Source organism: Lagopus muta, chromosome 14, assembly GCF_023343835.1.
Source record: "Lagopus muta isolate bLagMut1 chromosome 14, bLagMut1 primary, whole genome shotgun sequence".
NCBI classification, from domain to species: Eukaryota; Metazoa; Chordata; class Aves; order Galliformes; family Phasianidae; genus Lagopus; species Lagopus muta.
Window position 1 is genome coordinate 7,671,630 of NC_064446.1, and position 27,044 is coordinate 7,698,673.

At 39.0% G+C, this 27,044-nt stretch overlaps 1 protein-coding gene across 4 annotated transcripts in view; it reads right to left on the reverse strand.

The window, feature by feature from the left end:
* Positions 1 to 307: 307 nt before the first annotated feature.
* TTC1 (tetratricopeptide repeat domain 1) overlaps positions 308 to 27,044 on the reverse strand; it is a 33,240-nt gene continuing 6,503 nt past the window's right edge. For all 4 annotated transcript variants that reach the window (XM_048961037.1, XM_048961038.1, XM_048961035.1 and 1 more), the window contains exons 3-8: positions 21,408 to 21,468; positions 19,437 to 19,549; positions 17,287 to 17,323; positions 15,913 to 16,061; positions 8,593 to 8,647; positions 308 to 935 (exon numbers count right to left, since the gene is read on the reverse strand). In XM_048961037.1, the coding sequence (XP_048816994.1) occupies positions 802 to 935; positions 8,593 to 8,647; positions 15,913 to 16,061; positions 17,287 to 17,323; positions 19,437 to 19,549; positions 21,408 to 21,468 (549 nt within the window). In that variant the 3' untranslated portion in view covers positions 308 to 801. The remainder of the gene's footprint in view (positions 936 to 8,592; positions 8,648 to 15,912; positions 16,062 to 17,286; positions 17,324 to 19,436; positions 19,550 to 21,407; positions 21,469 to 27,044) is intronic.

Consider the following 27,044-nt stretch of genomic DNA (forward strand, 5'->3'; position numbering starts at 1 on the left):
GATCTGTAACATGAACAAGTCTCAGAGAAGCAGATTTCCCTAACTTTATATGACCTTTCCAAGGTGTACACGTAACATCAACAGCTTCTGTAGCATTTTCAAAAGAAAATAAATAAAAAATGAGAATAAATAAAAACTAAACAAGGGTAACCTGAGGATAACGGACTGATGTTGCCATAAGCAAGAAGAAAAAACCACCAAGTGCATCAAATTACTGTCTTGTCAGTATGTTATCTGTGGGTAGATGTCAGAATTTTGCACAACACTGCCACCATGGAAAGGATTCACACAAGACAAAAACTTCACGTTCAATCCAACAGAAATACTAAGCCTTTATTACCAAGAAAAATTATTCCACAGAGGAGGTCGGCTTGCTTCCATGCATGCTGTCAGTCACATCCACCTCCCGAATGTGGAGAAGTGCTTCTGCTAGATTCATTGATTCCCCAAGACACCATCTGGCTTTGTTCTTGGCCACAGGTGCACGGGCATTTCGATTCAACTGAACTGTTTGCTAGAATTTTCTTGCCAGCATTGAATGGGCCCAAATAATGTACCTGACTGGTGGACAAGCCAAATACTGCAAGTGGAGAATCACACACAGGACAGAGTTATCACTAAAAGAAGTCAAATGACTTTCTTTACATCCACATTGTAAATAATTTATAAGCAGGGAAATGAATGTGCTTGAGTCTATCTTCACTTGGACAGAGTGAAGAATGTTTGCTGAATCCTTGTGTTGGTACATGCAAGCACATGGTCACGAAGCCTGAAAGCCAGCAGAACTAAGCTGAATTCATGTTATCTATTGTTGTTTGGATTTTGAACAAAATTGATGGAATATGAGCCAGTTGATGAATCCTGTTTTATCTGGAAATTTTCTGTTGACAGGCCAAAGGGGCGGAGAACCAAATTCCCAAGATCTTTCAGTTTGCCTACAATGAAAAAGAAATACGTGAGTAGTAAGCAGAGGGAAAACTCCCACTGAATGATGCCCAACTACACACTCCAGCTCCACCAATTCATCTACTAATTCAAGGGAAATGCTGTGGAAATCTCTCCAGTTGGTTGAATATTTAGGCTCCTGTATGAAATAAAAAAATTCCAGTTGTGATGTAGGCAGTGTCAGCTCTGGAGCTGAAAGTAGATCAGTTCAGATTCTGATAGGTCTCTCAGGCAGCCCTGATGCAGTGGCTGCAGACACCATCTGGTTGTGGCTAACTAGCAGGTCTTTATTTCCTCACTCACAAGTGCTCCTTACACAGGACCTTAGCAGCTCACAGAAAAGAATTAGTCTCTGTTGTACTTGGATATGACTTTGATGCCTGCCAACATTCTGTTTTATAACGTATTTTTTTTTCAGTTCCTGCCACTTTGGTGCAGTTACAGTTCTGTAAACATTCAAGGATATTAGAACTGCCCAGTTTCCTGGACTGCCAACAGAAACAGGGAAAGCTAAAGTTCAAACTCTGCTCGCTCCTAATTATGACAGCTCTCTTTCTAGATCATGTATATTGATACAATGAACACTGAAAGAAATCCATCCGTGCAAGTGTCTGCACCTTCTAACAAAGCAGTTCCATTTGAAGCATACAACTCTGTTACCATTTTTAGCATGACAGATGACATCCTGCCATCAGGAACTCATGTTCAAAACTACAGTTCTCTGTAGCCAACTCATCCCTGCTAGGAATTCTAAGCAGCCGTTATTTAACGAGCATTATTAAAGACACATAAGGTACAACAGTTAAAATCCAAAGGCCACTATTAATATACACACCACACAAGCTTTCTGACTCTACTAAACAATAGTTCCTACCACCTATAAAAGGAGAAGGACAACAAAAGGACATCCTTCAAAGAAATCATATCCAAATAGAGTTTGTAGAATAAGTAAAATGCATAAAATTAAACAAGAGGCAAAATTCACACCTTCAGTGCTGGCTAAACACAAGCTAGCTGATCTGCTGGCACGACAAGGCACAAGAAAGACGGCTGCTTTTCCAAGAAAAATATCACCTTCCTCCTGGCTGTTCCTAACTTGTAAGCATGTGCTTTCTTAAAGCCATCTTAGACACAAGACGTGTACGTGTTATTCTAGATGTCATCTTTACCTTTACTTCTAAACTAAGTATTAGGATACAACAGCAAAGTCATAAGAGTAGTTACCATTTAGTTTCTATGCTTCTGCTAGGTTCTTCTGCTTAAGGTGGCACCCAGGACAAGTTGTCCCCAGAAGTGCAATCATTACTACTGCTATTAGCTAAGTTTCCTCACTGCAATGCAGCAAACAATCTGGACTGAGTTAGAGCTTTGTTGCTAAGTCATACTGAAGCAGTAACTTCACAGCACTGATGAAATACAGAAATGTAAGGAGCGAAGTTGTATGCAAGTCCTTTGCAAAAGGACATGAACAGTATTTATGTTACACAGAGCACAAACAGATCAAGTCATTTGCCTTGCACTGTGCTGCAACCCTGTGACTGAACTCAAAACAGAAACTGTATCAAAGTCTGAACTTATTCAACAGATATGAGAGACAAGGGGCAGACTATCTGGCAACTGTTCACGCCAGCTTAAACACTGTCCCAGTAATCCAAAATAGACTATGTTTCCAATCACATTTGCAAAACAGAATTAGGGCAGGGAAGCTTTTCAAAAACACTCATAGAAAATACAAGGAGAAATGATAGTAAAAAAATGCAAACATTTTAGTCTGAGGAGCAGCTCAATCTTGGATAAGGAAACTAACAGTTAATATTACTGCAGTACTTCTAAATATTAGCCAGTGTAATTAAAGATCTTGCATCAAAATGCAGGTTCAAAATCTTTCAGGTATCTGTGCAATTATCTTAAAGCCAGATTGGTCTCTGAGAGGCAAAATGGAAATTCTGCATGAAAAGAAAGACAACCTTTGTCTACAAAAGCAGCTAATTAGTAGGATGGGTTTTTGCTTTTTGTTTTATTAATATTATTTTCCTGTTCCGATTAACAGATGAGGTGGTTGAGTGATCTGGCCAAGGTTATTCCAGTGGGCAGCTCACTTAGGGTTAGTTTCCTTCTGCAGACTCTTTTAAGCTGCACTGCTTAGTGTAAATTAACTACTAAGTCAAGTTCATAATTTTACACTTCATTCTAAAAGCACTCTGATATCAAACTACAAAGATGTTCACAGTGTCTCTACGATGGGGATGAATAGTTGCTATTGTGCTTTTAGACAAACAATCAGTCATTGCTTAGGTTCACTTTTTTGGGTGAGAAGTGTCTTTGTCTAGTGGTGGAAGAATCCTGGCATAATCTGGCATTCCTGCAGCCAGTTGTAAACAGTTTACAAGTTATCCGAGCACTGCAGCTGGCTCAGGAGCAGGAAGACAAGTTTGCCTGTTTCAGAAAACACTGAAAGGCCTTTTCTAGTGGCAGTTATGATGGCTGTTTTCCGGTCATACTGGAGCATAAACACAGAATAACTGCCTTGGCATTCTTGCCTGTAGCTAGGCCAGTTCTCTGGGAGAAGCTAAAGGCGAAGATGTATTTAATGCTTTATTCTTCATCTCACCCAAGCTGTGACTATACATTAAACAATACAGTTATAGGTCACCATTCTGTTCTACCACAGAAGTCCACACAGCACTGCTTCTTGGTGCAGCCATGTTAATTAAAATGTTAATCATAGAATCACTTAGGTTGGAAAAGACCTTAAGGATCATCGAGTCCAACCACAACCTAACCATACCACCCTATCAACCCTCTGCTAAACCACGTCCCTGAGCACCACATCCAATAAATAATATTAATAAAGCAGAAGAAAGCCCTGCCTTTTCCAGGAACTCAAGCCCAATGCACTGCTCCCACTGTTTGGAGTGCACTGTTTCTTCCTCCCCCACTCTCCTTTCATCCCTAAATTAAGATCAGTAGTTAAGCCCAACCTTTCCCTTCCCCCAAAGTAAAACTCTTAAAAGAAAAACAGTGCTGGAAGGAGGCAAAAAGCATGTGGAGCTGTGACTCAGCTGCAAGGAGTTCTCAGCAGTCAAGCACTCGCCAGAGCAGGGTCACATTCTCCCAAAACAGCACGTGTGTACTTTCCACCTGGAACTCCATCATGCTAAAGTCATTGAGCAGAACAATATTGAGAGATTAACAGGAAAAATAACTGGGAAAAATCAATGTAAGTCTCAGAAATCTGCGATTCATTATTCACCTAAACAAAAAAGTAATGTTCTGTTACAAAAGACAGATGCACAAAGACTTCTCATGATTTATTTTTCATGTAACAATCACAACTGGCTGCTGTTGAGTATTTCTGGCAATTCTTCTAATATAGCTGCTAGAGATTTTGTGTTGCTTGGAAGTTGAAAAGCCAGATATTGTTTATGCTAAGAATTTTTTTGGATTAGAAAATTTCTGAAGAGGTCTTATCTTTGTGTAACTTTCTGTATATCAACAGCATTTTTGAAGCAATTAGAAGAGCTAGAACAAACCATCTTCCTACCCCTAAATGGTAAGCATAGACTGGACAAAAAGTAACTGTATGTCAGTTCTGGTTTGAACTACTTCAAGTGACCTCAAGTTCTCTGTACTCGCAGTACTGAGCTTCAGCTGCTTAGTTTCAAATACAACATACCCTTCAGTGTCAAAGAAGAAAATCATTCTTTAGGCATTAAGCCTCATAAATATTTGCACTGATCTCAAGTAGCTGCAAAAAGCTCTTATTGATGGAAAGGCCCAGGCGATATGCTCTAATTGGTCTTTGTGTTAATCACATTAATAAGCAAGGACATTTTACTGTTTTCAAGAATACACTCATTTTATAACTTTAGCTGAAAATCCCAAATGTTTTTGATCAGATTTGATGAATTGTTTGTATAAGATGAGTTACACAGATTGGCATATGTTCCACTCCCATGTTTATACCCAACACGCTTAGCTTTCCTATAGCTATGTAAAGAATTGTGTTGGGATCACAGACAGCAAGCTGCTAAACCTCACTGAAACAATTCCAAACTCCCGCTCACTTCACACCCTCTCCCCGAGGGCCACGGTCCTTCATCACAATAATGAGGAGCTAAAGAAGACTAGCTTTTGTTGCACAATAGCTAGAGACCTTCGTTTTAAAATCAGAAGAAAAATAACCCAAATAGACATAGGCAGTGAGGGAGGCAGAGGATGCCCATGTGATGAAACATAAAGGAAAAGAAAATAGGATCACAGAATGGGTTTGGGTTAGAATGGACCTTTAGAGACCATCTAGTCCAACCCTTGTGCAGTGGGCATGGGCAACCTGATCTCATGGAGGATGTCCAAAGCCCTCTCCAAACTGACCTTGAACACTTCAGTGCCACAAGCATTTAAAAGCTACTTTGAAAGTGTGCTATAAGTAAAGATTTCATTTATATGAAACTCAAATGGAGGTTAGGTGGCACTGAGCCAATTTTAGCCTCGTGTGACAACATTAACCTGCCAATACTGAATGGAAAATACAGACATAATTTAAAGGCAAATGCCAGCTTTAGATGCGTTAAAACCTTTCAGAATACATAGCAGAAATGGGGCTGATTTGGCAATAAACCATCATTTTTCTAATGACATTAACTTCATTAATCACATGCAACTACCATTTGTATGCAAGAATTCATAGCAAGGTAGTTTGGAAAAGAAGATCCAGCCAAGAACGTGTACTCTGATTTATTTACATACCGTCACTTAAGAAGTGGTTTCAGTTTCTGTTAAACTATGTGGTAATGAGCTGCTGCACTGGAAAACAGGAAACAACACATTGGGGGAAGGAGGAAGATGCACTCCTTTTAAAGTGTATTTGTACACAGTTCTGGTTTTCATGGCAGCATTACTCAGCTGTGCTGGGTACACCAGTCCTAAGTGTGTTTCAACTAAACCAAAAAGCCCAGAAAAAAAAACATGTTTCTGGGCTGATATGCTGTCTAAAATAAGAATTCAAGGTAGTATCCAAACTTCAAAAGGAACCAAGGCACACGTGTGATGTTATTCTAAAAGACATTGTTAGTTATTACATAAGTTCAGTGTAAGTGCACCTGCACAAGGCCTGACCTGGAACTATTTGGATGTGTCTGACTTGCTCTCCTGGGACCAAGAATTCTGGGGCACAACCCAGACAGCACAGCTGGCTCTCCTGTGAGAGAGATGGGAAACAAATCTTCCTATGCCTGGCACTGGTTGCAGATTGCTGTTAAGCTACTGTTAATTCTGATGCAGTACTCAGTGGATAGATAGCACTAAAAAAGTTCTTGAAAAACATGAGTTGAAGCAGCTTAAAACACATTGTACAATAAAAAGAATCCAAAGAAATGTTTTAAACACCACGCTTACTCAAGATTGTCTTACATTCCTGATGGAACTCCCAATTCCTCCCTGCTCCACCCTTCAGCTGGAAGGGTTTCTCTTCCCAGGCCTGCACCATTAGATGCATGACATTGCTGCTGCTTCTGTTATGGACAAGTATTGGGCATAACACTTAAATAAAATGAGTAATTATTGCCCACACTTGAAACTTAACTTCAAATGTTCTATGAAGACACCGAATGATAGAAAAATTCCCTACTTTTTGTTACACTGGTGATAACAAGTAATGCCATGAATAAATGCCCAAATGACCCAGGCAATTTTAACAACATATAAGACAATTTATGTGAATCCTGTTGCACTGAGGTTATGGATGAAAACAGGGTTACATGCTGACTCTTAGTCTGGCTGTTTACAAAAGTAAATGTCAATGCATCCCCTTGCACAGATACAATACCACTGAGAAGGGATTCCCTTCTTCAGCATCCCAATACACATCACCTGATCTAGCTCTCAGAAGACTAGAACAGTTCTTAAATCTTACCTGCCACTGGATTAATACTTCTAAATAAAATTACATCTAGTCTGAAATCTAGATGAAAGTTAACAATATAGAATTAAACTGGCTAATGACAATTTATAAAGCTGGATTTATTGTTTCAGTACTTTTTGTGGTTAGTGAGACTTTTTAGACATTGTTAGCAATAGTAAAAAGGGAGAATTCAGAAGAGCTCAGGAACTGTTTTCATTTTAGTTTGTGTTGAAAACTATCGCATCCTCCAAAGAGGCATGATCCTTCTGGAGATTTTCTGCAGTTGTCAGTTATTTATAGCTCGTTCTAAGCACAGTGCTGGAAACAATCTGATGATGTAGAGCAGCTCTAGAAAGCCTTACTGCAACTTTATTTAAATTGAGTAGATCAAGACACATACAAAACAAGAGCACATCAGGCCTCCTGCACAGTGAGAGGCAAAACTTGAAGAACAATGTCAACTACAGTAGAATCTCTCCAAAGAGTCTCTTCTACCCAAATATTTTAGGAATCAGCGTTATTGTATGCAAGATAGACTGAGTTTGTTTAACCTGATTCTCCACAGAATAACACAACACCATCCTATACTCTCAAAACCTATCCATCTTAGCAAAAGCATTTCATCTACTGCTTGTCACACTTAGAATGAGTAAATAGCTAACTGCTGACAGCTAGTCACGTACAGTCAACTTTCTCTTTTTATCTTATACTGACATTTGTCCTTGCTCTTTTGTGTGCAATTTCTAGATGACACAAATGAAAAGATTATGTGAAAACAAACAAAAACCCACCAACACCTTGTTTTAAAACCAGAATATTGGGATATCTGTTATCTGAACCTATAAGAACTACCAAATCCTCTGAGTAGGAGGCAGCAAACAACGTTGGCAACAGCCTTTGTGGGTCACCCCACAACGATTAGTTTATCCATAACACTGTGAGCTGTGCAAGGAAGTGTTCTGCTTAAATTATTATGACACAGGAAAACCCAACTTCCTTGGGCCATCTTATTTAAGTAATTACCCTTTTGAGAGATGTCAATCCTGTTAAGTCATTATCCAAGCAACGCCATGCAATACAATCATGAGGGCACATACATTCAAATAGTTATACCAATTACATTCTCTTTAAAAAATAATAATGGTCAACAGTATCTTGGTATATATTGACATTTATGAATTATAAGGAAAGTTAAGAAATCAAATTCCTTTCCTAGCAAGGCCAGAAGCCTGCTTGTAACACTAGGTACCTTTAATCCAGCCTCAACACACACAGCAATGAAATACCATATAAACCAGGATAAACATGAAGACTTGGAGGTCTATAGGTGGAAAATGCTACAAAAGGAACCAAATTTATTTTTTCAGTCACAAGATCAAACATGCTCAGTTATTACAGCTGGTTGAATTCTTTTATGTATGGTTTAGTGAAAATTGTTTTAACCCATTCATGGGAATGTCTCCTTTGAAAGTTTGCTTGCACAGAGTAAGGACAGAGCCTGTTTCAAACCATTTCCCTCTGCTTCTACATTTATTGTTACAGAATACATTGAGTATTACTGCCTATAAATTTAACTAATAACCTTTTCTGTAGGGGAAAATCATTTGGCTAAAACGTTCTGTAGGCAAAACTAAGCAATGGAGAACTAGGAATAAATCATGAGCTTTGTTTAACACAACTATATCCTTTATTTTTCTAGCAGACCACAATGATTATTAAGCAAGTTATATAAGCATACTACTTACCTAACATTTCTTTCTTTAATTTTTCATTCCGCTCTTCAATTTGTCTAGGTAATCGCTGCAGAAAAGGAGACAGAATTGGAATCAGATCCATGCTTTCAGTAATACTGTAGGTTAAGCGTATGTGACTTTCATGTACATACCCAAGATACATTGTTTATGGCTTTAAAAAAATCCTCATGTCAAACCAACACTTTTATCCCACTGTGGAAACTTGTAATTCATTCTATGACATCAATTCATAGAAACAGAGCAAGTTGTAACTTGTTAAGTGCAGGTTTCACACAGGCACACATTTTTATGGCTGAACAAGGAATCTGATCTGCTTGCCTAGTATTTCAACTGAAGAGTTCAGGGAATTTAAGAGACCTAGAATTAAAGTACATTTTTGTCCTATCTCCTCTACCACAGACATTAAATATGGCTAGGAGAGACTAGAGAAATTAAGGAAGCACTGTATTTACTTCTGAACATGAGTACAGGTCTAATGAGGAAAAGTATCTGTAAAGTCAAGTTTGAATTGGCAGACAGCTTCAGGGAAATGCATGCTGAAAATGTGAAGATCTTCTAGACAAAAATATTTTATCAGAAGATCACTGAATTGCTGTATATGAACTTCAAGATACAGTTTAATGAGCAACACCTCATTATTCAATGTTGCCATATTTCTAATGAGGACCCCAATTCAATGATTCATCATGGAGAGAACTTCCAACAAGTTCATCCTGAGCAAGGCGTCAGTCCAAGGAACAGTCTGGTTTTTTTCCTCCTCAGAAATGGCACTAGTGTTAAATCTGTGCACCATCACAGGTGAAAACCTTATCACATTCTAAAAAGCATTACATAACAGCATAGTCTACATATTCCCAGTGATCTGAGATTCCCATTTACACTTAAAACAGCTGTGGCTCATTTTCCATCTCAAACAGCAGTGCTGTTTTGCTAACTGACTGTAATGACCATTTTAAACTATAGTTTCATATTCACTACATTTACTATTGAATCAGTCGAAAACAGCTTAGATCACTTTGAAAGTAATGCCTCCCATTTATTTCCATAGAAACTACAACAGATCCAAAGAGCACAGTAACACTATTTGAGAGAGCAAATTCTCAGCTACAAAACATTATTTTTCATATAGTCACCATCAGTAACGAAGAAGAACCTGCATGCTGTGCTCATAAAAAGTCTGTGCCAGAAGAGGTGACCCACTGTTGAAATGCACCACCCATCACCTCACTGTGCTCACATTCACTGTTTGGCCTCTATCAACATTCACCAAGTTGTCAATGAGTGTCACTCAGTGTACCATTTTCTCCCCGTGGAGAAATCCATTTCACACTGTGCTTCATACACACTTCCATGTCAGATGCCATTGTGTCAGAATGCCCCTCTGCTGCCATCTGTCACATGGCAACAAAATGGAATGGAATATCGGTGACAAGGTTCAACCTTTGCTTCCATACCACCAACATCCACCTCTGACACCACAGGACAACATAATAAAATAGGAAACATCACTTTTGAGCAGCCTTTGTATATTAAAAATATATGTAAAAAGCAACTGTCATTCACACTGCATCTTCTTCATATTTTCAGAAGTTACTATTTCAAACTTACTACGCTTATTACTGTACAACTCTGGCAGCTCAGGATCCAATTATATAGTCATGGCAAATAAGACAGATCTGCTGAAATGGTGCTATCAGTAAGTTAATTACAGTTGTAAACTATGGTAACAAGTGTGGAATTCACTCCTTATGTACTTCCCTTGTGATAATTGGCTTCTGAACATAGTTAAAGAATTCAATTTCCTAATTTAGTTCCTTCCTGTATTTTATGACTCCAACCATCACGGATGGGTTTGTCACTCTGACAACATTGTTACAGTGAAATAAGATATTCATGTCAAGGAAAAAAAAAAAATCTGCCTGGCTATTCCTCCTGTTCAAAACAGTATTGATTGGTGAACACAGGCACTTTCAACACTGATGGGGAAGAGAGGTGTTATACCCCATACAAACTGAAAAGTCAATATGAAAGAGTACAACGCACATACACAGAGGTGGCTAAGCCTGAAATGAGCTTAGGCCCAATACCACCACCAGTGAATCAGATCCAATTAGTGCAGTCAGACACCATCCAACTCCTGCTGACCCAGAGGGCCTTATTAACTTGGGTCTGGACCCAAGCTGCCTACATGAAAATGCGTGGATATCCCCAGGCTGTAAATTCAGTTTGCATTGTGGCTGTGACATTCTCTCTTCCTTTCTTCTATCTTACTAAGTAGTTTTATCTCAACCCACGAGTTCTACTTTGTTATTTTTTTTTTCCTGTTCTCTCCCCCATCCCACTGGGAATTGGGGGAGTGGGTGAATGACTTTGTGGCGCTCAACTACCTGCCATGTTAAACCACAACACATCTGCTCTATCTTGGATGAGTTTGGCTTACACAGAATCTATCTCTCATGTGGACATGAGCCTGCAGCATGAAATGAAGACCTAAATACTTGATCAGAAATATGTGTTCTGTGTTTTGTCTGTCTGAATAGTACTATTCCAAAGACTCAGCATTTCTCACTCCAGAAAAGTACATCTAAGGTTACTTATCTATAGAACGGTATCCATAAACCTGGCTATTCATCTTGGTCTGTGACATCTCAAAGTACAGCTTCTTTTGGTAAGTGAGTTTACCTGGTCTGCCACTCCCTCAGAAACTGTGCTGAAGCTCAAATTCACACAACATTGTTATACACCTTCTAAAAACAAAACCTAACGATTGATACCACATAAACACTCTCTGGGAAAGCATCGATAGGTATTATTTGACCACATAACACTGTAATTTCAAACTGTTTCATTTGGCATAAATGATGTCAAAGGCAACCAAAGTGTGCAACAGTGGGCTTTAAACCATGAGTGCTGTACTTCTGACATATAAGCCGTACTGAAATTTTACAGCAGCTAACAAATCAGGAACCTAAGCAAAGAATTACTGTGCATTTAACTTCATTTAAACCCCCATTTAACAAGATTATTATATTCCCTACAGCAGTATGTGAAGTATTTCTTATACGTAGGAAGGAGAAAGATTGGCTCTAACAGGTGAATAAAGCTAATTTGCAGATTCTCTTGATGCATCATTTTCACTACCAGCGGAGGCACAGAAGTGCTGAACTAGTTCTGCAAAGAGCAGGGCACTTTACATCACAATAAAGCAGAACCTCTTAGTCCCTACATATTACAGATCTGCTAATTACATACGTGGAGACAGCATTATATCTGGAACAATGTTTTTTATTATAAAATTTAGAGATCAATTACAATTATTTTAAAAAGCATAAAATTAGCCATGTCAGTATTTCATTAACAAATTTTCATGGGGGGGGGGAGCAGGGAGGGGAGGGCTTTAAAGCCTCAATCTCAAAATACTGCTTTTATTCTGAAGCTTGACCAACTGAAAAGCAAAATGCTGTAAACCACTCCAGTACAAACTGAGGGCATTTCATACAACGTATCCTGCACCACATGTGACCTGAAGTCTGCCTACTAAAATGAGGTCGAGGAGCAGAATGTACATGAAACAGTCAAACTCTGTGCTTTCCAGCTACAGAAATGATAAGTAAATGACCAGTCATTCTAAAACACTTCTGAAAGATGACCAGGAAGAACAGCAGCACTGTTTCTGATTCTTTCCTGGAACAAATCTCCACCAGATACTGAAAGAAAATTGTGGTTTTGAAAGAGACAGAAAGGATTGCATCTAAACTTTTAGGGGGTTCAGATCAGTTAAGATGTATGTTTCAAACTCCTTGTATTTTGTACCAATGACTGACTGCTCTCACATCTTCATCTATGGAATCCTTACTGGTGCTTCGTAACAATCTGTCAGATCTGCATGGCTGCTCTTTGTATGAAGAGCTGCTAAAACACGCTCGCACTGTTTTACCAAGTAACCAACTAGATTACATTAGGCCTCTTTCTTGGATCGAGGCTAATGCTAAAAGACTACAAGCTACAAAACTAAATCCCATCGTTTCCTTTAGAAACATCAGCAGATTCCTTGGCTGAACTCCTGGATCAAATAAGCCATAGTCTCAGCTAGGAGACTATAAACATGGCCAACACAAATACTCTTTTCTCGACTATGATGGATGCATCACGTTCACTGCCCCTGCAGTAACGATGTTTGACAAGCCTGTCATTTATTAAGCCATTGCCAAGAGCTAGGTGATAAAACGCTCTCCTGCTCTCAGCTGCACGCAACAAGCATCAGGGGGTTGTTTCACAGTACAGTAAACTGACCTTGTCACAGGGTGCTGCCAGAAATGACCGGCCCAGTTCTGCACTGCCTTGACCACATCTTTCCTTCTCACCAGTAACTGCAGTAGGACTCCTCTGAGAGCAGAAAGCCAAGGCAATATAAAGCTGCCCCTTCAGGGCTTTTTGGTTGCTGGCTTTTTTTTTTTTTTTTTTTGCTCACTTATAGATGCTTTTCCTTCTGGCCAGGTTAGTTGCCTGCCAGAGCCACATGTATATATGCATATATATATCACCAGCCATCTCCACAGGGTCAGTCATGGACTCGTACCAGCATAAGCATGAGGAAAGCAACTGGACAGCTTTCTAAGCAGCAGGCAGTTCAACACTTCAGCTGCTTTGTGAAATCTTACCCTTACCACTAATGGGAGTTACACAGTTAAGCAGAGTACTTTTCTGCCATCAGTGCAATTGATCTAGTCCCAAAGGAAGTAATTTCAGGCAAGGCTTCTTGTCTAATATGCTATTAAAGCACTTCCTAATGTGTCATTACAACACCACGGTATGGGGGAGGGGAATTTAAAAAAAATCACTACTAATACCTTATTTTCACAAATAGGGAATTAAAATAATTAAACCTAAACCTTGAAAACATATTTCTGCACCAACGTATAGATAGCAGCTTTTACACAAAATTTCTGGAGTAAACTTTTTTCCTTTATGGGGCAGAGTAGGTTGCAGTTTCACTGATATGAAGCTGAACACAGAACACTGATGCCCTTTGAAAATTTAACAAGCTATTAAAAGTCAAGTATGTCATATAGATTCAAGTGCCCAACCAAGCATTATATTTAAAAATCCATTTATCATAAAATGGAATTAAGTTGTTGCTTTCCCTATGGAAGGTAGTCAGCTCTTTCCAGGCACTCTGGTGCTCACAAGCCATTCACACACCATGACACGAAGCTCCAGCTCTGAAATAACTGGTGGTCACTTTCTATTTGATAGCAGCTACCCTTCATTTGCATGCATTCTTTCAAAGCCACAGACTGTCTCTCTATCTACCACATTTTTCCTTTCAACAGCCTTCATAACCTCTTTCAGAAATAGGAATGGCAAGCAGCCTATAAGAGGAGCTTTCTGCATAAAAACAGCCCTTCGTGCTACACCAACCTTTGTGAAAAGACCCTTTGAAATTGTCCAACTGACAGCAGGTTTCCATGCTAAGCATTAAAATATTGAACATTCACTAGAAAAAACACTTTCTGCTTGTATTTGACAGTTACGAACTCAAATGAACTGGCTGTAGCAATGACTTTATATCCTCACTGAGTAGAGGTTATTTACATGATAGATTGGGCTTTGTGAAGTGTTAGGAGTTTTCCTTTGTTCAACAAAGCTGCCACATCCTGAAGTCCAAGCAAACCTTAAAGAACTTACTTTTTTTAATTATTATTATTTGAGTGATATGACAAAATTTCCCTCAAGAAATCATTAACCCTTAAGTATTTATAATGTTCAGTGAAAGCAGACATGGGAACACAGTGCTAAGCTGAAGAACTCACGTTATTTGGGAACAAGAAAAATAATTTAATTAGAAAAGAGTGACGCAACTACCAGGTGCCTTTTTTATGTGAAAGGCTAAGTTTTTAAAAATTAATAGCAGACTTCAGTCATTATTAGTAAAGTATCTCAAAATAGCCAATACACACAAGGTATATGTTAAAAACCCGCAACAAACACCAAAACCAGAACACAGCAAAATCAAGAAGCCAAATACCAGCGTTTAAGTAGACTTATGTTTAAGTAGACTTGCAGATAACTCAAACAGCCTCTATCTGCTGTTCACTTAAATAATAAAGTAATCAAAAAAGTATCTATTTCTATGCCAATAAAGCATTTAACTGCAAACTCATCAGTTACCAGAAAAATTATACTGAAAGAAAAATAGATTCCCACTAATTTATTAACAAGCAAAAACTTTATTATTAAGTATTTGTATTCCAACTTTAAGAATAAAAGTCAGAATACAATTAAGGTTTTGTTTTTTGGGGTTTTTTTTTTTGTTTGTTTGTTCTTAGAATACGAGCAGAGAAGCACTGCACAGGCTGCCCAGAAGCGGTGGGTGCCCCATTTCTGCAGACACGCAAGGTCAGGCTGGAGGGGCTCTGAGCCCTGATGGAGCTGCGGTGTCCGTGTTCATTGCAGGAGAGTTAAACCAGATGGCCTTTAGTGGTTCCTTCCAATTCAAACGATTCTATGATTTCCAAATTGCTGATCCGTATTGAAGTGCTGGCTACTAAAATGCTGCAGTGATTCACCACAGCAGTCAGTGCTGTCCTGTTTGTGGCCTAGCCAACCTTTCCTAGCACATGTATAAATACAGTTAACAACCTCAGTCAGGAATTCAAAGTTTGTAATAAGTGCATTGTCACGTTACTTAGACGAGTATTTTTGAAACGTTACTGCATTCAGTTACAAGATATCCCTCAGGGAGAATCAAACTAGAAGAAAAGTGAGAACTGTAATATATTCAGTGACAAACTGTGTAAGGAAGAACTTCTTCACTGTCAGTGACGGAGCAGTGGAACAAGCTGCCCAGAGAGGTTGTAGAGTCTCCTTCTCTGGAGATATTCAAGACCCACCTGGAGGCATTCCTGCTTGTGAGCTGCTGTAGGGAACTTGCTTTAGCAGGATTGGATTCAGCCATCTCTAGATCCCTTCCAACTCCCACAACTCTGTGATTTTTGTGTGTGCATTGTGTAAGGCGTGGGGTATGCTATCCAACAGGCACAAATACAGCTTGCAGCTCAAAACACACATCTACCTTCAATCATTTTACAAACGTTAAAAAAAAAACACCTATGCTTAGCAGGACTCAGGTCCATAATGGAAGTTGTAGCATTTCATGCCTTCTATTCCATGTAAAACTGGAAGAGAACAGTACATTTCAGACTCAAAGGTATTGCTACAGGAAGCTTGCATTGAGAGCACTGAATATTTAGACTAGGAAAGGAAAGTCTTCATTTTGAAGTTGAGCCAAAGCATACTGAAAAGGCTTACCATACAAGCTTCTCTGGCTTGATGAACTGATGGGTCTTTTTCTAGGATTGCTTTATAATCTTCCAGAGCTTCATCTAGTTTTTCTGTTTTTTCATATAGTTCTGCTCTTCTCAGCAAAGCTCTAATATAGTTAGGATCTAATTCCACTGCTGGAAAACAAAAACAAAGCACAGCATTTTACTTGAAACATTTCTACAGCTCCTACAAATAGTTCTTAAGTGTGTACTAATTTTTTTAATATCAATAGTTATTTTTAGGACTAAAAGTTAGGACTAAATCCTAAACTTACAATTCACAGGCTGCTGTTGATTTCTCAAGAATTTATTCACCCATTTTTCATCACAGTAAAAGCAAGTACAAAATCCTGCCTAAATTTTTAATTGCCAACCCATTAAAATTATTTTCAGGATAACTAAAACTCAGATTAGGCAAGTATTCTATAGCTTATTCCTTCTGGAAGGACAAAGACAATACTACAGTCAGCATGTTGCAGAGCGAATTGCTCTGCTGTGCTGTAGGTGTTGCATTGCAGCTTGTAAGCCAAGTCCCTGGGGAGCATCAGGCGATGGTTGAAGTCTCACTGCAGCAAAACATAGCAGTCCTCTCTAAGCCACCACAAAATTATCAGAAATGTTTTTGAAAATGCACCGCTGCCAAAACGCAAAACCCCAGAGTAAGAGAGGTCAGCTAGAATTTGTTACCTTCAAGGTTACTTTTAAAACATACAAACTCCTATTTACTGTACAAGCAGTACTGGCACTCAGCCACTGGATTAGTTTTCTGACTGGTAATTCGGACATTCTTCCCCAGCTATCATGGGGAGTTTAACAAATATTCGAGCACGGGTGAGTGGGTGGAAGCAATAAAGCAACACACAGCTGAAACGATTTCACTAGAAGTCGCAGAGATAAAACTATGCAGGACAAAAATGGGAAAGCATAAGCCCTTGTGACAAAGCAAAAGCCATGCATAAAAGGGAACTGATAATGCTTTTAATTCTATGAGGCCCCACAGCTCTTTGGAGCCTGGGATTAAACCAAGGTTTGAGGGGAACGGCAGGTGGAAGTGGGTTTATAAAAGTAAGTATAACAGCTTCCACAATAAAAAATGCTTTCTTATTAAAAAAAAAAAAAAAAAAGTACAGTCTTGTTGGCACAAAAGAATATAAAGTAAATTATTACAGATAGTAAGTTTCATTCACATTTCACAAAATAAGTAATTCTAGATTGAGATGCTTTCCACTACAGTTTTTCTCTAAATTATTTCAAGACTGCTGTGCCCAAAGTCATAGCTCTGTTGTAAAGCACTAATTGGTGTCATTTACTCATCAAAAATCTAGCACAAGAGCAAAACACAGGAAAGACAAAGTCATACCTTTGCTGCAGTCATTTAGGGCAGCTTCTGTCTTGTCCTAGAACACAGAATAGTTTTGTTACAGTTAAACTGTATTTCTTGGGAAACAGATTACTTACAATTGCAAGCAAGAAGGGTTGTCTGGAATTCCAAGGAACTGGGATGTTCATGTAATCAAGGCTTTTCATACCATTGCTTCTGATTTAAAGCTCTTTACCAGTGATTAGCTTTCTCTCTGCAAAGACTGCCAGCCTTCCAATTGCACGCTGCCCCACTAATCAGTCTGCACAGAGCAGCCAGCAGCAAGCTACAGTCAAAAGGCTGAGTCACATCTGCAGGCCTTAGCTTAACTGAGCTACAGCTTTTGTACGTGTGTCAATTAAGTAAGAGGTTGGAACTGACTGTTCCCAGACTCCCAGATAAATTCTTGTCCGTACAAGCTGAGACATTTGGAAAGCAGATATTCCTTTAGGACTCATATAACTTCCTGTACCAGGGAAAACGCTCGAGTCTGCCAGAAGCAGTAGGGACAAGATTTTAGTGTGCCCAGACAGCCAAGTTAGAAGAGGAGAGTCAAGCAATCTGCTTATAATGGAGAAAAAGAAAAAAAGGAAGAAGACTAAGACAAAGAACCTATTTTCATCTAAACTAAAAGGCCTTCAAGAAAACAAGGCTGCTCATTGCTATTTTCAGGGTAAAGTATTGGTGTGGGAGGTTCCACTCATCTGGACAGGTGAGGTTTTTACTCTGTGGATAGTTCTTTCATCATCTTGTGATTGTTTGGAAATTATTAGATTAGTTTTCTAGTTAACACCTGGATTATGAGGATGTTTTTCAGTTTACAGCTTTTGTATTTGAAAGATTCCAGCACCTGCTACTACTGAATTCCATTTTTAACTTGTCTGGCCAAATAATTTAGTATCCCAAAAGCAAGTTAGATAATTCTGTCTGAGCAATGATTTATTTATACTTAAATATGGCTGCAAGGTACATTCCCAAACAGAGCTCCATCTGCCTCAAAATTAAAGAGAACTGCAAGACAGTTCACTTTACAAGAGGACAAAAAGATTATAGGAGTTACTATTCTACTTTTCCAGAACCATTCAATCTTAAAACAAAAGTAGGGAGTAATTTCTTTTGAATTTTCACTTTCACTTATTTAGAAAGAAGAGGTAATTTAGCATGGTTATAGCCTGAAGAGACCTACTTCTTTAAGTACAATAATAACCATTATAGAAAAGCCATACAAATATCTCAGACAACTAAATTTAGACGCTGAACAGTCCTGTGAGCCAGAAAAGTGTTACCAAATACTTGCTGATAGGTCCTTCTAGCTCCCTTTGCAGTCCCATGCAGTAGCATGTCCACAGACTGTATTAACTCAAACTGGCATAATGGTTCTCCTCCCATTCTTCCAGTTGTACGGCAGTCCAACAGCTTGTTTATAAAGATGAAATCTTCACTTACATAAAGAACCTCTAACTGTTATTCTTTAAAATCAATTATCAGCTTACAAAGTAAATTGTTTAGTTTCTGTTCAGACTGAGTGGGTCCTAGGGCTTCTATTCTGCCTACAGATGAATACAGATTCCAGGAACAAGTGGGCACCTGTCCCTGGGTTAGGAATAGAAAAGACATGAAGAAAGCTGCAGCCATTCTCTTCAGACACTGCCCTGCTACGTAGATCTATGTTATAATACAGCAACTACGAAGGAAGCACACACACTGAATTAGTAGTTAGAAGTTCTGCTTATGCCTTAAAGCATCTGAACAAATTATTTTACAAGACTACTCAGGTTTTTAGAAAAAATACTAACTAGCCACGCTTCTGAACAATCTAACACATGGTCTGTGTATGCTAAGCATGCTTAAAGACATCTGTTCCACATGAACTTTGAATTTGTTTAAAGGAGAATAAAAACCAATCAGTGTTTAAAATATAATGTCAAGAGAAACTCTGAACAGTTCCAACTGCAACTTTCAGTTTTGAATTAACCCTCAGTAAAACCAAACATGCTAGCATTCCTACTGGGAGCTTGAGAGAATACACAAGCAGCAAAGCCTGCAAACGCAGCAATTCCTTTCCCTTGTTACAGATCCTTAGTGACTTCATAATTTCACGTGGCATACAATCAATACTAATCATTTCATAAAATAAAAAAGATATTCACCTGTTTCATTTTTGCAGCAGCTCTGTTTGAAAACAAAACAGCCCTATCTTTTTGGAAGCAGGCTGGACAAATTTGCAGAGCCTTTGTGTAAGAGTCTTCTGCCTCTCCGTACTCTGTAGATGCAAGAGGGGAAAAAAAAATAACAAGAAAGCAACAGATCATTTATTTCAAATGCCAGTATGGTCAACGAATTACATGACTATGATTTCTTTGGAAACATTTCTCAATATATGATGCAATATTAAACCAGTGGTCAGAAGCAGTAGCTGCTCTATGACAAAGTACATGACTGACTACCATCCACATAAATGACAATCAATTAATTTAAAATCAGCAGCCTCATGGGAGCAGAAAAATAGACTTGTGCTTAGTATAATGAGTACAGCATGCTGTGCATGCAGGTCTCACCCCTGAAGCTGTTTTGTCCTATTTGTTGAGAGGGTACCATCAGCCTCAGAGGTTGAATCTTTCCAGAAATGTATCCTTGCCCTGAAAGCAACACCTGCTGGACATGGTGTTCTGCCAGTAACTGCTCTCAGCTGCTTGGGAGATAACTGCCCCAGATTCCTCAATGACTGACTTACAGGTCCGTCACCATAAACCACTGACACCCAATGGTCATCCATCATCAAATCTGGTCTGAAGGAAAGACCAGTGATTAAGCACATTTTATTTCTTTCCAATAATGGTAGAAAGAAGTAATGGAAAGGTCTTGTACTGACTGTGAGCAACAGCCTACTAGCTGATAAATGCATTCTCCTCAAAGCAGAGCAATCATTTCTGTCCACATTAACCAGTGATCAACCAGGTGCTTAAAAGTTTATTTCTGATCAGTAAGCAATTTGACAGCCATCAGCAGCACAAGCACACTGAACAGATCCAACAAAGAATCTGTCAAGAGACAGCTATGGATAAGATCTCACAAGAAAGCTGAGCCAATATTACAGGCTTGCTACTTCCATGGTTCCACCAGCCCCCTTCTGCCTGCTCTGGCACTTGCCTGAATTGGTAAACCATTACCCAGCAATCTTGCTTTCTCAACACACAACAAAAGACCTCCAACAGGAAGACCACTATCTGATCATAGGAGTATACCCTGGGAAATGGAGGTTACTTGTTTGTGTCCCCACTGACTGAGAGAACCATTAATCTCCATTTCCTGGTTTCTTTGTGAAACCTCTAACCTTCAGAATGAAAGGTGGGTGTCAAACATTTTCCCCTTCATACATTTTACCAAATACTGCTGGTGGTATTACTTACTGCTCACCTCAACTCTGCTGCTACAGATTAACTACATTCACAAACATCCAGTTTCAGTGTAAGTCAGAAATTTACACACACCTAGATCTTTTTCACTATAGAGGTCTCTATGTGCATGCATGGTTGTGTACAGCTATATAAAAGTGTGTATCTCTGTGCATACACATAAAAACAGAAGTGTGTATATTCATACATAGAGAGATGCACATCAGTGTACACAATGTATGTATAAATAAGTACAAAAATGCCTACACAATTACAGCACATACATGAAGGACTGAGCCAGTGGATAAAAAGACACATACAGACGTACAAAGCTATGAGAGAATTACTGAGCCACTGAGCCATCATCAATTCTAAGCAATTGCATTAGCAATACTCAGGACTGGTGGAAGCCTTTTTTGATTCTCAGAAAAAGCCTTGGCACTCGGAAGGCAGTCAGTTTTGTATCGTGTTCTTGGATTTAAACTCAACATTCATGACAATCCTGCTCTAGAGATCCAAGTCTTTGTGATTTGAACTTAACTCTTAAGGAAGCCTGCTATCTCTTTCTGTTCTCTAGGGCTGGGTGAAGAAACGATAAAAATGATAAAGCTGAAAAATAATAAATGCAAGATTTTCCTATGAGTTTCCTGCAATATCACTATGATGGCTAAATATTAATCTAACATTCACCAATTTCCATACAATATTCAAAGATTATCAACGCACCTCCTTTCTTGAACTGTTCATTTCCTTTCTCCTTTAGCGTTGTGCTTTCCTTTCTTCTTTTCTACAAAAGAAGAGACGTCTCAAAGTATTTAACTGAAATGAACAAGTAGGTCAGCTGTATTTCCAAATAAACTATGAATGAAAATCAAAATAAAACACAATCTGAAGAATTTTAGCTAGTGCCAAGATCCCTTGCTTACATCTACTGTGAGATGATAGACTTCATAATCTATAAAACACTGCAGTACATCAACAAGGCAGTCAGAAAGCCCCAGTTTGTGAACATTATGCACCAAGACCACTCATAATGAATTATACGGTTTAAACTAGCATGTTAGTCTCTTAGCTGTTTGCTTGCTTCTTAATTCCTTACCAATTCAACTGGTGTAGCTCTACATCTAAAATGCATTCTATATAGTCAAGTCTCAAAAGTTTTGTTTGAAATAATTCCACCTCAGAAATCCATAGTTACTTTCAGAAACATGCAAAGCATTTTCAGCTCACTGAATTAGAAACAGGTCTGTGCATAATACCTCTCTGAAAGATTTCTTATGCAGAGTGAATAAACCATCAGACCCTGAGACAGGAAGATTGTTCTGTTATACAGTGAAAATTGCACACGCTGAGCTGAGTTGCGTTCTCATCCATGAATATCTTAACAGTACTCTTGGCACAGGCAGAGTTGACATGAATGTTCTTAGCCTCTGACACTGAAAACACAGGATGTCATCAAGCCATCTCTGAAATGTATTTACAAAGGCAGGCTTCCACACGCAGGCATACCTCACAGAAGTAAAGACAAAAGGCTTGTAAGAAAGACAATGCTAACAAGTGCAATGCTCACATTTGTGAATCATTTCCATAGTAAAAAAAGAACAAAGACAATTTGGTCCCCGATTTGCCCCTAACATGCAGGCACAAGGGACTCAAATCAAGGCGTTCAGAAATTACAGATCACCGAGCAATTAAAAAGCCAACGCTAGGAAAGGAACAGTTTCCCACAGATTGTGTAAATCAAGGATTAATGCAATTATCAATATCGCACAGAACATCTCCTTGGAAACAGCTAAATATAGTACTCTGTGGAGCACTGCACCATCTCACAGCTATGCCAAGTAACTGACAAACAATGCGAAATCAGAGGTTCTCTCCTCTCACCCTTATTGCTTTTGGATGATCATTCACCAACCACTGTTACCATGTCAGTAAAACAGGTCACAGCGCTCTGAGGGAAATGCCACTCGGTGGTCGCACACAAAACCACCCAGCAAAGTCTCACCTGAGCCCACAGGTACACAATTACACCAGTAACATTCTTCCTATTGCCAATTAAAAACAATGTCTCAGATTGATTGATCTTCACATTGAAAAAAAAAAAAAAAAAAAAAAAGCGGATGAGATGTATATCACTATTTAGAAATCAGCTTTCCTTCAGGGCTCTCTGCCGAACCTACACAAGTCCTTCTGCAATGTCATTAGCACCAAGGTAAACGAGCCAGTGAGTGCCTTTTAAATATGAGTGTAGGAACAAATTTGAGAGATTAAGGCACAAACAGCATTAAAAGCATGCATTCTTTGTGTACACGTGGGATTCTACAATTCAGCCCAAGGAACACATAGCCACATTTGAAAGCTGCACCCTGACTTTGGAAGCACTCATCACTGCTGCTCACACAGCAGCTCCACAATAATACATTTTAAAATCACCTTATAGATGTCATTTGCACAGTAGTGAACCAAGAAGTATCATCAAATCACCAAGGTTGGAAGAGACCTCCAAGAACAAGTAGCCAAATTTCAGCACAGAATTGGCTTAGGTTTAGAAAAGATGATCTTACTGGGAAAGATAAAAGATCTACATGAATAAACCTTATCCAAGATAAGAAATGCTTGAAACACAAGCCCTGTTGACTTCATTGCTCATGACCTATTTAGAACTGGCCTTTAAGTGCTATTAACTGATTCAATGTTGCAAAAGATAGACTTGTGTGCAATGTAACAAAAAATTCTCCCCCTATAAAATGGTTGCGGTATTCCTGATGCAGAAACCCTAAAAAAGAAGGAATATCAGATGAAAATCTTTACTCGCATTAGCACTTTATTAAAAGTATTACAAAAGAGTATATGCTTATCCCAGTCAAGTATCAAAAACTAATATAAAAATTTACTCAAAGCGAGAAAACTTCAAGAGAATAACCTTTATAATCTTTAAAAAAAGAAAAGGAAAAAATTTATATCACTAAATTTTTGAACTATGGGCTCCCTTGTTACTTAGCAAAGAGAACTGCGAGCTGGTTTCAGCAGCAAAGAGGACTGAGGTGTCTGTACAACCCACATTTGCTGGGGAAACGTGGTCAGACAAAAGTTCTGAGCAGCTGAGGAGCTAAGGGCTGTCACACTGCGATGCGATCGTTCACACAGCTCTCCTCCTCTGAAAGCCTGTTCTTCAGCATGTCCTCTTGGTCACTCACAATCTTGAAGGAATGAGGAAGACTATTACTCACCCTGCTGTTCCAGCCATATGAGTGTCAGTGAGAGACTTGCAGTGACTTCAGACTATTTGACCAGAAAAAGTGTTGTGTAAGCATGTTTCAAAAGCATTGGTAAGAATACCTTATATGGCCCTGTAGCTTACTCAGCTCCCTGGAAAGCAGCTATAAAAGCAACGCAATTCTGGTTCAAAACCAGGATTTCTGTTACAGCTTCACCAATGTTTTCATATCCCCATGTTCACAGGTTTCAGGCTGTCACTTAACTGCACTTTTCAGAAAGGCAAGACTCAGGGGTACCTCATGCATCGTTCTGTATTTGCATTCAAAGCGTGACCCGTTGGTGATGCATGATAGCAGATTATCATCCCCTACAAGTAAATCCCTCTGGCTTTCTCACAAAATGCTAATGCATACATGTCAGTACATCCCATCCTAAATGCACTAACGTCTGCTACGGATATTCTACAGATAACGGATATTCTCTATTTGTGAAATAAACACAATTTGTTCCTGCACATAGATGCATTTCTGCAATAGAAAGTCCTAATACCAAAGCAGCAGAAAGACAACTCTTCTGGATTAACACCAACTTAATCTGAAAGGCCTGCTGTACCATGCACTGCTCCGATACTGTTAGAATCTTCTGCACAAACTTAGGTTTAAAAAAGGACTATTAGAAGACAAAAGCTCTTCACTCAGCAAGCTGAATTTCCAGCTTCAATGGACTGGTCATCAGTTAATGGCGATCACATCAGACCAGAGATCAAAAATTGCAAGTGACTTGTCCTTGGGACAAATTTTGCACTATGTCATTTCAGTGTCCCCACCCACTCAGTTTTCAGAGCAAGATTGAGGTTGCTACAGGGCAGGCTACCCCTCCTCAGCGAAGGAAGTAGGTCAGCCCAAACTCCTGGAATGCTTTGCCTAGAGAGGAAATATCCTGACCCACCATGCACCCTAAGGCTGCTCACATGAGAGGGTAGGGTAAAGTCACAACTTCCCAACTTACATTCTCTTATGATCTCCTGATAGTCAAAATAGATGAAAATCTGCCATTTGTTTTCTCGCAAGATTTCTTAATAAGATGATCACAAATTCCAAGCAGCAAGCATCAGTTTTTTATATACACAGAAGAAAAAAAAAAAACCAAAAAAACAAAAACCAACAAAACAACTGGGGGAAATAACTGCAATTAACTAGAAATATTATTCTTAAAGGATCTGATTTGGATACTGAATTAGAATTGTCCACATTTGAAGAAATTAAGATCTTAACACTTGCCTGGCACGTAAGAGGTGCTGAGAATGAAGGCCTGATGTGAAGTAACAAGACAAGACAGCTTGGCCTTCTGACAATGAAGTACAATTCAAAAGAAAAACCATCAGATACAGTCCTTGGACCTCAGCTACTCCACCAAGAAGCTTGCAGTTAAAAATAAAATCATTAAAGTTTTATTCTAGTACTAGAGAAGGCAGCAACCTACACATTTTTTGCTGTTTATTTTGGAAGGAACCAATATAATAGAAGTGTTGGAAGCAGAATCCCTAAATATAGCTGTGAGAGCTGGAGGCTGAATACCTTCCTTTTGTAATGCTTCCAACCACGTTTCCTTTGGCTGCTCCTATGCATTTTATTTGATCAATTGATTTAACTTTGCAAGGGAAAGTTCTTGGCTCCAGTTTTGTGAAGAGCAGCAAATATACTTCCTTCGCTGCACGGCTATTTATACAGTGTGACAGAGCACATCTGCATCTCATATACCCTTCTGTAAGGTCACCCAGTAGCAGTCATTTAAAATCACCAGGATTCGAAGGGTGCACAAAAGCAAGCAATTTGAACAGATAAGGAACACACTTCTGAGCTTCAAATACCAATTCTGTTTGTAAGCCATCTGTGGTTAGTCATCTGCTTCCCCCTGCAGTTTTGTGAAGCTGTTGCTGTATCACACGTTCAAGGATCTGAACTTTGCTTTATGGTTGTATGGTGCTCACTGTAACTTCATGCTAAAGATGGATTTAGTCTTTCTGCTGCCAGTCACTACCTTTTCCTGAAATTGTAAGCAGCACTTCCACAAACAATAGGTCACATCCATCCCAGGCAGTCAGTTTAAGTTAGCATGCCAGACTGAAAGCAGTGACTACCCCTGAGTGACAATACACGCCACCCAGTCACTTCTGCTCAAGGAGGCAAAAGCCTCAGGCAGAAAAGTGGAGCTGACCACTTAATCCATCAGCACACAAGTCAAAATATTTAGTCACATACAAGCCTCTCACTTCTGTAAACCAAAGGTCTGAGTTTGACAGTATCTGCATCTTCCAGAAAAATGCAAATCTAACATAAGCATAAAAACAGCAACACTGCAAGAAAAACGAAGGTATAATTTTTCACTCTACGAAATTGCCATCCAGCAATTAAGTTTATAAATGCAGCTGGGACTATAAATCACACATGGAGACTCTAACTCCAGACATCATGCAGGTTCTTTTCACCAGCACTTAGAATTAATTACTGCAGCAGATACCAATATACTTTTCAGATGTGCTTTGATTAACTCAGAAAATAAAACAGGATATTTTGTTCTATTTTTAACCACCAGATAGGGCAGTTTTAGTCCAGCAAACCATCTTCTACTCTGATCTGACCAAAAGAATCGCATATCTAGTGTTGCTGCTGCACTGCATGCTGGATTCAGGTTACTAAAGTAGGTCATCTTAATGCAGGAATCACCTTTGATTGTATTTCCACAAGATTGCATTTTGAAGCCTTCAAAACCCAAATGTATTGCAAGTTTTATTGCTATGCAAAATAATTGTGAACATCTATGAGAGTCATTAGCAAAAAATATACTTTTCAATAATTTGTATAACAAGCCCTGCTGCTGTACAGTCAGTTACACTGTCTTATGTACTGATAATCTTGTTTTGATCCAGCTAGGATTCTCTCCTGCTAAAAAGTTTTGAGGCCATCTCCAAGTGACCAACACCTGAGGTCTGCTCCAAATTACATCTCACTTCTTCACAACTCATCTTCCATTCTATCTTTATTTTGTCACTACTGCAACAAACAAACAAGCAAAAAAAACACACCACCACAAGAGAAGTGAACTTTCACAGTGTGTGGGAACTGTTGAATGATGGTCTGAACC